The sequence below is a fragment of the Drosophila sechellia genome, chromosome 3R, assembly GCF_004382195.2.
Source record: "Drosophila sechellia strain sech25 chromosome 3R, ASM438219v1, whole genome shotgun sequence".
Taxonomy (NCBI): domain Eukaryota; kingdom Metazoa; phylum Arthropoda; class Insecta; order Diptera; family Drosophilidae; genus Drosophila; species Drosophila sechellia.
The window spans coordinates 8,368,109-8,381,154 of record NC_045952.1 but is presented as its reverse complement, the minus strand read 5'-3'; the positions used below and the strand labels follow the sequence as shown (position 1 = coordinate 8,381,154).

The 13,046-nt window shown below is 40.4% G+C and overlaps 1 protein-coding gene across 1 annotated transcript in view; it reads left to right on the top strand.

Moving 5' to 3' along the window:
• Positions 1-10,276, top strand: part of LOC6619292 (neuroligin 4-like) — a 42,373-nt gene extending 32,097 nt beyond the window's left edge. Inside the window, exons 13-14 of the mRNA XM_032721720.1 lie at positions 3,936-4,407; positions 10,188-10,276. Coding sequence (XP_032577611.1) covers positions 3,936-4,366 — 431 coding nt within the window. The 3' untranslated portion in view covers positions 4,367-4,407; positions 10,188-10,276. The remainder of the gene's footprint in view (positions 1-3,935; positions 4,408-10,187) is intronic.
• Positions 10,277-13,046: the final 2,770 nt, after the last annotated feature.

Genomic DNA, 13,046 nt, shown 5'->3' with positions numbered 1-13,046 from the left:
TTCCGTTTCAACCGTCCCCGCCCCCCGATATCCGGTTTGATTTCTTCGGATTGCATTTTGGAAAATAGATTTTTTATACTGTTGCTCCTTTGGACCTTATCTACCTGTCCCTGTCTGCATCTCCGCCAGCGTCTATCTCTGTCCTCCATTGATTTACTACGCACAATTTCGTGCCGTTCGCTTCGCAGGAAATCGTAGAGGTCTGCCGGTCCAGTTCGAGTGGCTCGTTGTGATTTATGTTTGATTGAAATGCTCTAAATTGTATGCTAATCTGGACATTGACACAAAGCTCATTTGTTTTTTCCCCCGCGCTCTGTTGTTCCCATTGCAATCCCATTTAAATGTTGTGCTTGGCTTTTGGCAGTTTGCCTAAGCGTTTGCTAATTTGAAAACCATTTCGGTTTCGAGCGGCTATCGAGCTATCAAGGGGTTGCTTCCTCGGATTCTACAATCATTTGTCAGGCTTTTGAATTCGACACAATTAAGTTGGCTTGGGGTTGAATTCCACAGGAATTCATTGCAGGCAAATGAACTGTTAATTGCCCGGAAATGTGATGGAGAACTTTAAATATTTATCAGTTTTTTTAATAACCAAAAATTGATAATGGCCTTGGAGATTTATTCAGATGGATGTAGTTCCGTTATGTTTCTAAAATGTTTGCTCTACTTTTGTTGCTTCACTTAACGTTTAAATGTTCCGCTGCTGAGCACATAGTTCTATCATAATCACGTAGCACCCATCACAAGTTGATGTGATTGCTGCACATTATGTGCAGCTGGTTGGGCGCAGTTACTGCCCTATCTCTCGACCATAAATTCCGGCGAATCCGAACTGCAAGGGTGGCATTTTTTGCTACTCGACTCACACCCAACAGTTTTGCGTGCGGGTGCCACCCCCCACGCACTTCGCGGGTACTTACAAACACCCAGTCGAAATCTGCATGTGCAGGCAAGCACCCGGGTGTGCGGGCACCTGAATCAATACGGAACTCTGCGTCGCGGGTGCCGATCACACTCGCCACTCGGCGGATAGAGAAGGCAAACAATCAGAAAAAGACAAGTGCCTAAAATAATAAATTTAATAAAATAATAAAAAAAAATATCAAAAAAACAATATAAATTGAATAATGTTGTTTGAGTCTAAAAATTAAAAAAAAAAAAAAAAAAATATTAATAAAAATTATCTGGGAACTACGGTCCATCAAAAAACAAAAACATGTGCACGACCTTTTTTGGGTGTGTTTCCTTTCACCCTTCATTTCTAAGACCGTCACCAGGATGGCAAAGCACTCGGATAATTTTTATTGCCGCAAGTAGAGTGTAAAAAAACACCCGGGTGCCTAGACACCCAGTGTTTAGCGGGTGCACTTAGAGTGCCAGTGGCTTGCTGCAGTTCTCTGATCCCTATCCACCAATTTCCTGTCGCATGCCCCGCTAAGTATGATATATAGCGTTTTTTTTTATTAAGTCCTACAACTGTAAAATGCGGGGGTAAACGGCTGAAATTCAGCAAAAATTGCCGTGAGTGAGTCAGAGTGGAGCATGCTTCCTTAATGCGACAAGCGTGAGAGGCTAACCTCTCACCCCACACCCCTTAACCCTAAAGCGGGCCACCCTTAACCGCCTGCCAGCCCGCACCCCGCATTCTGACCAGCAGCACACAAACAACCGGCTCGATTGGCTGCACTTGTCTGTCCACTTAGTTGGGCGTACAAAACCCACAATATCCACATGGCACAGTGGTTGCACCCACGCCCCACCCTTAACCCACCATCCCCAAAGCCCCTTAACCCACTACTGGCCAGTGGCCCTTCATGTCGGTGCGGTTAAGTGAGCTCCGTGCGGCTGGTAATTTTGTTGCTGTTTTACTTTTGCCTTTTTTGAGTTATGCACAGCATTTCCGGTCTTGTCATTTCATACTAATCAACATCCGTTGAGCGGAATTTTGGCCAAGCACTTTGGACTACATTATTTCGCGGCAATATTCGGGGCAAGCTCTCCGATATTCGGGGTAATATTTTCTGTCTGTACACATAATACGCAGTTGTTGCAGCATTTGCATTGTAATTGCAACAGTGCGTATAAGTGATGTGCATATAAATTAGATTTGCTTCGCTGCGGGTTGTCGGTCGGGCAAAAAGTCCAACTTAGGAAATTGAAAATTTATTGCATACCCCGTGGCCAGCACTCAGTTGGTGGTGTGGGTGTGGTTTCGGTCGGGTTTGGTTTGGGTTGGTTTGGTTTCGAATGGCTATCATTACAAATTACGCATACGCACCGTTGTTAATTTCATATTCATAAATGATGACCGCACTCCTTGGGGAAATTGCATGAAGCACTCTAGCTTTGCGGTCCTTTGTGCCACCCGGTTCCCGGTAGTGAGTGTGTATGCGAATTATTTGCCAACAAAAAAATGGTTAAATTATGCTTCAGCCGAGGCCTTTTCCTACTTGTCTTTGAACTCCGCCCCCGCCAAGCTTTGTGGAAAATCTTCGCTTTGGTCTATTCCAACTAGCCAAAGCCAGGCAACATAATCCGGTACATTTGAGCCTGAATGCTCTCTTAGGTCCAGTCCATTTGGCCACTTGACTGGCCCGAAAACCGGAGCTGGCCATCAAATCCCCCAAAAGTCCAAGCCATAAACATAAAAACCAAAAGGGCACAACTCTCTACTGGTTCTACTCGTTCGCCCCGCCATCGAGTACTTTGTTGAATTAAACCTCTAATTAGGGAAAGCGGTTTTTGACCGGGATTAAAGGTTGCTCAGGGACATCTTGAATGACTAATGAAAATTTCTTTGAATTTTTTAAGATTTACTCCTAAAAGGGGCTCATAAACGCTGAAGCTGGCTTGATTAAAAATGTTCATTAAGACGGGAGCTTAGGGAGAGCAAGATGGGCATCTCAACTCTAGAGATAAGCCGGCAGGAAGTTATGGATTTGTGCAATTTGTAAGGACTTATAATTCTCTCAAAGGCTAAGCGAAACAACGAGGTTTAATAAACTCTTATATAGGTATTTGAAAAAGGAAGTTAAAATCGTATTTTAGCTTTGTGTTTGGATAGCCCCAAAAAAAGTAGTATTAAACCCTTTCCGGATGAGTCCACCTCCTAAGTACAAACTACATTAAACTCCATATGCCACCAAGTTCCTTTTGCGCCGTTTGGCTTCATGACAGTTAGCACTTGGCCGTTACCAACTTCAGTTTTTATTACATGACACGACGCTCCATTCGCAGCAGTCTGCTCTTTTAGTGCCGAGTCACCAATAAAACTGCATTGTGTCTATAGAACCAAGGCAAACAAATTAGTTCTGCGCCAGCCACACACACTGAGGATCAAACGGGCGGGGTTTTGGGTGCATCAAAATATTAGACGCGTCAATGGCTGTGCACATTTTGCGCTTTTGCATTCGGAAGGCAATCGGGGCGACAAGTTGAACGACATCGAATGCTGAAAGGAGAAGTGGAAAGTGGGCAGTGGGTGGTAGTTCCAGATTGCCAATTCAATGGAACAAAAAAGGGCAGCCAACTCCGATGACGCGCGCTCCCTGCTCGCCGGGAACGAGGATGTCGATGATATGAGAATGTGTGTTTAATGGTTGACATTGTTGTTTACAAATTGACTTTTTGTTGCTGCCGCCGCCATCGTCAATAAACATTTGCCTGATAATATGCCAACATATGCATAACGTACATAAGTAGCTTACTTCTCCTCAGCCCTTTTGGTTCCAGGCACTGGAAACATTTTTAGCAAAAAATTTATTTTCTAAATAGAACGAATATTCGTGAAAAACAAACAACATGACTTATATTCCTGCCTTTTAAAGTTTTTCATCGGATTATATATCAATATATTATATAGAATCTACATACCAAGCTTCTGATTTATTGATAGACCATCTGACCTGTATTTTCCTTGTTTTTTCTCCGTGCAGCAGAGCTGCAGCAATATCAGCAGCAACAGCAGTCGAGCAAACATCAGTCGAATGGAGCTGTCCTCACTGGGATGCAGTCGCATCACATACGCGGACCACGCCCACCGCTCCGCACCGCCTCCTCGACGACAACGAACAGCAGCAGCAATAACTCGGCAATGGGCGTGGCCGTGGGCGGAGGCGGGGGCGTTGGAAACATGCTCCTGGACCAAACGCCATCCGGCGGCAGCAGCAGCAGCGGCGTAAGCAGCGCACCCAGCTCCTCGAAGGGTCACCACACCCACTCGCACTCCCACGCCGCCCACCTGGTGCACTCGCACGGCGACGGCCTCGTCCTGACCTCCGCCTCGCCCGTGGGCGGCCAACAGCAGCAGCACCCGCAGCAGCAGCAGCAAGTGCCGCAGGCGGCGATGGACGAGATGCGCGTCTGATAGGTATCGGTCTTTGAGTTGGACTTATAGTCATCAACGGGGTAAGCATATTGTCATTCTGGAAGGCATCCTAACTTCTATTCATCTAAATTTGCATACATTATATACTTTAACTTAATAATCTTTGTTAATCATAAGTCATAAGCCTTAATGCCTTAAAAATTATTATTATATATTATTATATTATTATAGCCTTAAAATATTATTTTAGAATAATTTTCAACATTTTTTTTTATTTATTGACAGAATGCTAAACCTTACAAATTTTAAATTCATATACAAAATGTGGCCAGTAATAATGCTGTTTAAACTCCTTGTCAATTGTTTAAATGCATTTTACTAAAATATTCAAAAGCTATGCAGCTCTCAATTTAATTCGTGGACTAATGAGGCGTCTCTTTATAAAAATCCAGAAAATAACTATTGTTATAATCTTATCTTATATATAATTTAATTTATCACCGTCGATCTTGGCACGATTTTTCTACCTAATCGGTGTCCATATAATTTTGGTGTAAGCATTTTTTGTCGACTTCCTCGTCGTCATCATCCTCTTCCTCGTCTTCATCGTCCTCTTGCTCATCATCGTCGTCCTCCTCGTCCTTGTTTATGCATCGAGAAGGACTCAGGGGGTTTTCGGTAAACTCGTATGTAATTTTTCCGAGCGAATTTATTTTCGCATATTCATACAGATAATATTTATTATTCATTTCGCGTATTATGCCAAAACGCAGTCCAACATTCAGGGCCTTCTCCAATTCTTTGGTGTAATATTTGGGTCGACACGTGGCGTCCAAGGTGGCAAGGACGAACTCGAGGATGTCCTCCCAATCGCTCGGTGGGTCAAGCTTTTTTAGGGCCAGTGTGAGGTAATGAGATATAGTGAGCTTCTCCATTTCGGATTTAAGTAAAATTTCTAAAGATACAATTTAAACGGCTATTGACAGTGAAATCATGAAAATATTCTAACAATTTAATAGGAAAAACCTTTAACATTCAGTTCCTCTTTCAAAAAAATGAAAAAAAAACACTGTGAACCCTTTAGAGAGGCGAAAATAAAAGGGGTCGTGGGGGGGGGGGGGGGGGGGGGGGCATTAAAAAAGGTAAAATAAAATATCTGCACACACAGCCTCTGATCAAAAATAACAAACGGCATGTCAAACATGCGGCAGCAAAAAAATGCTGGCTCTTTATTTGATAAAAAACGTAAGCAAATAAAACATAAGTTCATGGTTCAAGGTGGACTCAAATGTCGCAGTCAGCGGCATGGAAAAATGCCAAACAGTGGGCGGCCCCCCAAATGCCCCAAAAAAGAGCAGCTTTAATGGCAGTTATTTCGCAGGACAAAAAAGAAACAGCGGCTACGAATTCAACATATATATATGTCGGTACGTAACAATGCCAGAACAGAGCAAAGTGAAATTATGAACGAAATTAAAAAAAGAAACCACCAGACGCAGCCATAACAAGTGGCGAGGTGCAAGGCAATTTGCGGCATGCAACTTGAAACCAAGCTGCCAACTAATTTATGAGCCCAATGCTGGACCCTGGAAATTCGAGCCAAGCAAATTAAAACTGCTGGGTAGCCAGGAAAAAAACTTAAAAATTGCATTAACCGGATCCAAGCCGTGTAACCAAACCCCAACGCCAACAAGCAATTATTTTGGCCAGGATACCTAAGTGGAACTTAAAAGCAGTTCTCGAAAAATATATTACTTGAATTCCTAGTCGTTATTATCGAATTTAGTTAAATTCAATTGCTACGTGCTTAGTTCATATTTAATGAAACTTTGATATAGAAAGATTTTAGATTGTATGTAATTTTACATTTATTTGAATTACTTTAAGTTTATGAAATTGAGAGACTTTTAACTGAAGTAAATAATACGTAAGATATATTCCTTCGGTGAGTGCATTAATTTCATTGAATCCGCTGGGAATGTGGCCATTTTTTCCGCCCATAAAACAACGTGGCCGAAAAGATCAACCCACTTACAAAACATTTCCCCGCTGTCCGCTTGCAGCCACTTGTGTGTGTATGTGTGTGTGTTCGTGTCTGAGGGTCTGTATGTGTGTGGGTGGGTCAGGTCACTATTTCACCTGGCGCACAATTAAATTTGCATTTCTTCCCTTTTGTTTAACACACGCTGACTGCACAGCCTCCGCCTTGGTTTCCTTAACTTTTAGCTGATTAACATTTCTGCGCTGCTCTCCTGGCGCGGTGGAAAATGCAATTTTCCCCACCAACTAAAGTGAAAGGGGGCAAATGGCAACTTTTATGTAAATTTACACCAGCAACAAACACACAGACTTACATCCGGTATATCCGGCGAAGGGGCGTGTCGAAGTGTGTATGTGCTAAAAGGGCAATAAACATTAATTTCGCATTCTTTTTCTTTAAGCCACTCCACTGCTTTCAAGTTCCTTACACCTTGTTAAAGTGTGAATATTTTTGGCACTTGCTTAAACTATAATCGAAGGGTGTGGAAAATGATGAAAAACGAACTTGCATTAATTCAATGATGGCATTGAGGACATTCCTTTGGGAATTAAACAAATTAACAGCAAGATCTTTAAATACGCAAATATCTTAAAATTATGCTGTTCATTTTGGAATTCAGTATGCATGTAGTTTCATTATTTTTAGTAACACAGATACATACTTTCTATTTGCTTTATTCTATTTCTATTTAATTTATTCACAATTGACTTAAGTCAACAAATGGACCCAAATGCAGCAAAAAGCTTGTCATTAGTTTCAGTTGGCTTGAACTAATCATGTGTGGTTACCTTGGTTGCAATCTTTTGTGATTAATCGGGAAATTATTACGCAAACAGAATATGTACTGCGGCTTGAGGGGGCAGACTTATATAAAACTCTTTCCCGAAATTACGTGACTAAGCTTACAGTGTAAATGGGAATCCCTTTGCACACAAATTCTCGCAAAGGCTTGTGGGTCAAATGTGTTTGTAATTAGCGCAAAACTTTCAAGTTTCACACAGAACCCGAGAGGTAAGGATTAGGTGAAAAAGGGATTAGCTTCAGAATCTGCATTTTATATGGATTGTATTTGTATACACTCATAAGCATATGACCCCATATAAGCTATTTACAACATGCCAGGCAACACATCAATCATTAGAGCAGTGTAAATACAAAATTGTATTTATTTCTTTTTTGATCTATAATCTGTATAAATCAACTAAAGGTTTTTGTTTTTTTTAACATAATAAGGGAAGAAACGATCTCATTCTTTGGTACAGGGTAATTTAAAACAAGAGCATACGTTTTAATTAAGTTACTCTACTAGCAGATACCCCTTACTAAACTAAAATGAAAACAGGACTTCATAACTAAGAAAGTTTCTGATAATAAATAAATAAACTTACTTTCAAAGAAATAAATGTTCCTGTAGTCCCAAAATCTTAAATAAATAAAAGAAATTTTAAATTATTTCATCCTATAATAGTCAATAGCCACTTATATGTTTAATCATATTAAAAAAGATTCAAAAGTTTCTTGATTTACAAATCCGATTTCTTTAAATTATGGCTGCAATAAGCGATCATACAGTAAAGCCCCAATATCAATAATGTTTTATTCCATATATTGATAATTAATTTTTTCCGCCTACCTATATAATTCGCTTTTTTTAATGTTAACGAGTCTATGAACCTGAGCAAATTTCCGACACTTGACTGATGTTCATTGTTTCTTGGGGAATTTAAAGCCCGCCAGTTACCCAAATAGACCACCCAATTCCCCACCCGCGGGTTACCACCCAAAAGCAGCACAAGATATGCAAAGTGGCTGCACAAACATGCGCGTAATACGTTAATGATGGTCTCTGGCTTTTCCCGCTTTTCCCACCCAGGCAGCCACCCCCTCAGCCCGCCTTTTCCACCCGTAACTTGCACACATTGTAGCTGCGATTTGCATTACGCGCATTACTCAGTTCACTCATTTTGCCGGGGCTTCTTTTCCTTTAGTTTTGGTATCTTGTGAGGAGACAGTCTAAGCTGCATTCCAGCGCAGCTCCCCTTGAAAACCACTCACGCCCCACCACCACATCGCCACATCGCCTTCGCCATCAGCCCCAGTCAACAATCTGCGCCAAATTGTGCGCTCAACTGTGCTGCAGTCAAGCCTGCACCTTCGCCACCCACCGTCCCGCACCACCACCCATTTACCCCATGCTCAAGGCACCCAATCTAACCACCCACGTAACACCAAACACCAACAGCCACCCGCAACCACCCAACTCAACCCCGATGGCCAAAGAGCTGGCAAAACAAAAGGCAGCCGCGCATTTTTCGCAACTGCACTTTACTTTGCACTTTTCGCTTTCTTTGCATAAATTCTCGCGCACCCGAGTTTACTGTACTGCAAAAATGGGCACGCACAGCGAAAAGAAAGAAAACAAATTGGCAGAAAAGTGTCGTGCAAATAGACCAAAAGATACCGTCTACTATTGGCCAAGAAGCAAGCAAGTTCGAGGCCATACGGAAATGGGTGTCCAAAAAGTTAATAAAATAATGCTTATAATTTTAATACTTATGTCCTATTTGGCTAAAACAATTGTACCTTACTCATTGCCTATTATGTTCATAAAAGTACTTAAGTTCCATAACTAGAGGAAAGAAGCTCTTAGATAGGATATCTTAGCATAGGCCCTTATATGATTTTAAAAAATATTTTAAGCAAACACAATTAGAAAAGCAGCGAAATACCCTAAAAATTCTTAAGTACCCGGTGCAAAAAACACAAACAGCGTTAGTTGAGGAAAAAGTTAAAGAAGAGGACGTAGGAAAAAAAGTAAAGGAAGCTGAATAAATATGGCGTGCAGCTGCTGCAGAAGATTTCCCGCTGAATTCTAAACTAAACACAAAAGCATAATGGAGAAATGGAAAAGTGGAAAGCGCCAACAGAGCGCAATGAAGTGTACGTCCATGAGAACGAACGGGCTAACATCAACGAATCCGCGGCCAAATGGAGCCGAGTTCCCCGATAGCACAGATATGCTATACATATATACCTATATATGCATCTAGCGATATAGCGCGGCCAACTGAGTGGCACTGATGGGTCTGCACTTCTGGCAGGCACTGTGTCGTTAAGGTTGATATCGCCCGGGGGGACGTGGTAAAAGTGGGAGGACGTCATGACTGCAAGTGTCAGTCGCCTAGAACTTCCACATTGTGTTCCTCCGAAGGATGCGTTGGATTTAGAGAACCACTAACAAGGTCACACCATTATTCCTGAAGTATCGATGATTTCTCAACACTACTAAACTATGAGTTAGGGCTTTTAGTAACATCTCTATTTTCGAATAGCCCTCATCGGTTACTTGCATTCCTAAAAAATGACATTGTTATTATATGGACAACATGACATCAGTAAAATCTAATATAATGTAGTGTAAAGCTAACAGAAATATTAAATTTTCATTGACCACAATAGTTGTGTCAAATAGTCGTACAAAAACTGATTTTAATGTGTAAAAACTAGCTTTCTGCCTGAATTTTACAACAATTAATTAAGTCGGTACTTAAAATATTATCGCTGATTAATTACTGTACAATTTGCAAGTGCTAAAACATGGCTTGATTAATTTAAGCATCAACGTGGTGAAGAGAAAATACCTTAATCTACTTTGTTTAAATATCTTTTAATTTTTTGTGAAGCAGTCAGCTATTTCAATCAATTAGATTTCACCCAGATCATGAATATTTATGAGCATATTTTTCACGCACAATTTACACATTTTTTTTACCAACTTTAAAGCGAATTTAATTCACAAACCGAACTCCTCCATTGCAGCTCCATAGAAACCCTGCGAGCGGAAACGCCCGAGGAGTTCTATGCACCCAAGCAGCCGGATGATGACGGCCAACTCAATGGGACACCAGTGGATGCAGATGCAGCGGGACAGGTGGCGGGTGCGGGGAGAGCCGGAGGAATGGGTGCACCGCCCATCTCCGCCAGTGACCACAAGCAGCGACAGCTGAAGAAGCTGCGCTTCAAGCGGGAAATCCACGCCCTGGCGCTGGAGGGTGGCGATGTGGCCAGGGGCTACTGCTCCTGCGACGAGCAGTGGACGAACTCCTCCTCGCCGACGTCCACCACCACATCGGCCACCATGTCGCCGACTCTGCCGGCTGGCGGAAGTGCAGGCGGCGCTGGACGCCATGCCACCGGAAACGGGCCTGGAAACTCCAGCGCTGGCAGCAGCGGTATTGTCAAAATGGCGGCGGCGACTGGAAAGCGAAGCGAGCGGCTAAAGCAGCAGCATCATGTGCGCTTTTCCGACGAGAAGAACTTCTCGGACTGAGAGGGAAAACCAACTACTAGACTGCACCTAATCTCTGTTTAGTCATAGGCTAACCATTTTCTTCCACCTCCTGCGAAACGGAGGGGAGAAGATCAAACAAATCATCTGAAAACCCAACAAATTATATGAAAATCCGTAGATAAAAGCTATCAGCTAAGAGAAAATTGTAAATATAGTTTGAAGGTGTTAGTTAAATATCTGTGTTTAGTTGCTCGATAGATCTGTTGTGAACCATATATGCATATATATAAATATATATGAATATAATCAAGTAGCCACGTAAGTGTAGCACAAATGCATTTTTTCCACTCATCAGCAAATTGAAAACAAATATTGATGGAAATTGTTGATAACGGCATTCTGTTGGCGGCATTGTAAATAATCTAGAAAAAATTAACACAAATGTGGTATTATTTACTTAAAGTAAAAACACAAAAATGACATAAAACTACACTAAATATAAAAGAAAACAAACATGGCTCAAAATAGATTAGATTAACAAAGAACGTAATGAGATGCATAATTAAAAACAAATAACTAGTTAATTATTTAAATTAATACTCTGAGGATGAGGAATAAACAGTGACGCTTTTTTTTACTGTGTACAAAAGCAGCCGATTCACTAGAGGATAAAACTAAAAGTGCATTAATGCTTAATTTAATGAACGGTTTTTACACTCAATCGAATTATTGTAGAGCAGGAAATTTGTTGCAGAAATGCAACAAGTCAATTCGATTTCAATGCCTATAAATTATTTGTTTTATACTGTTTTTCCTTATTGATTTCCTACCAAACTAATGAAAACTGTTGTAACTCAAATAACTATTGTCCTTTTTCTTAATTTACTTTTTATTTGATAAAATCCTACGAATGTAATAGTTACCTCAACCTAACAAAAACTGCCAACTTATCGACTTTTTAATTAAATTTAATTGTTTTTACTAAGTACTCTTCCAATTTATTTGTAAAGCATTCAGATAAAACTCATAAAAAGCGTCGCCAAAAATAAACACGAAATATGATATTTGTATTTTTAAGACTAAATTTATAATCGTCTAGTTTACAATATAAAACAGAGAATGACACGTGAAAAACTAAATTAAGTGATCAATATGAAATAAAGTTAAACTAAATGAGATATAAACAAACCATTAAACTAAAAACAATAAAAGCTAAATTAAACTAAAACAACGGATGGTTTCTACTGTTTTTTGGAATATTTGGAATATGTATATGTGATTATAAAGTGCATTTCAAATATTGCTTTTCTCATTTATCAGAATGCATTCTGCCATCAAGATTTTCCATTAAAAATATATGTATGTACATACATATGTATAGGTATATCATTTTCGAACCCCATAACGAAAACCAGACCATGTTTTTCTTTTCGCAATTTATGAAGTTTGGGGATTCCTGCTAAGAGCTAATAAAGACCCTAAGACCCTGGTGAACCCAATCTAAACCGGTGGATTGCGGGATTCATTTCGTTTTAAATGCTTTTCGTTTATGAGCAGAATTTTCGTTCCGGCAATTTTAATGGCTGCAATTTTTATGGCAGCCAGCAGCGGTTATTAAATCTAATTTTATGTCGGGCCAACAATATGGCAGGGAGCATGGAGAAAGGCGAGAAGTTTGGTAAGTTCAGGCGCAAAATTCAAAGTTCTTAGCGAATTAATTTATTTTATTTGTATATATATGATGGAGCGGCGCTTTTGGCGGCCAACACATTGAATATGTTACCAGCCACGCCCCCAGCGCCCAAAACCGCCGCACTATCTGCTCTTGAAGCTTGTTTATGTTTGGGCAAAACTATTCCAATTAACTTGGCCAAAAACGAAAACAAGAATAGCGCCAAAATAGAAAATGAAAGCCAAAAAACAAAAAATAAAAAAAATACTGAAGGAAAAGGAAAAACAAAATGCCCGCTGGTCATTTTGTAACTCTTTTGTAGACTGACTTTTCCGCCCATTTGCCGCCCAGTTTGTTTATTTTGTTTGATGTGTGCTGCATGCAACATCGCTTTTTTTCACCCATCTCTGTGTGTTTCAGTTGCCTTCTATTTTACTCGTTTACGACAAGGCAAAGTTTTATGCGCAAATTTCATTATTTAAAATGTGTTGGTAAATGAGTGTGAGTATGTGTGGAGCGCGCAGTTTGGTTGAAGAGTGTGCAACATGTAAAATTGGACCGCTTGCGGCCATAATTAATTTAAAATTAAACACACTTCACATTTGTTAAGCCATTTTGATGAGCTCAAATTTAATGGGAATTTGCAGGAATTTTAAGCGTACCCTGGCATGATTTCAAAAGATTTTAAAGTACATTTATGTGATTATAGATAATA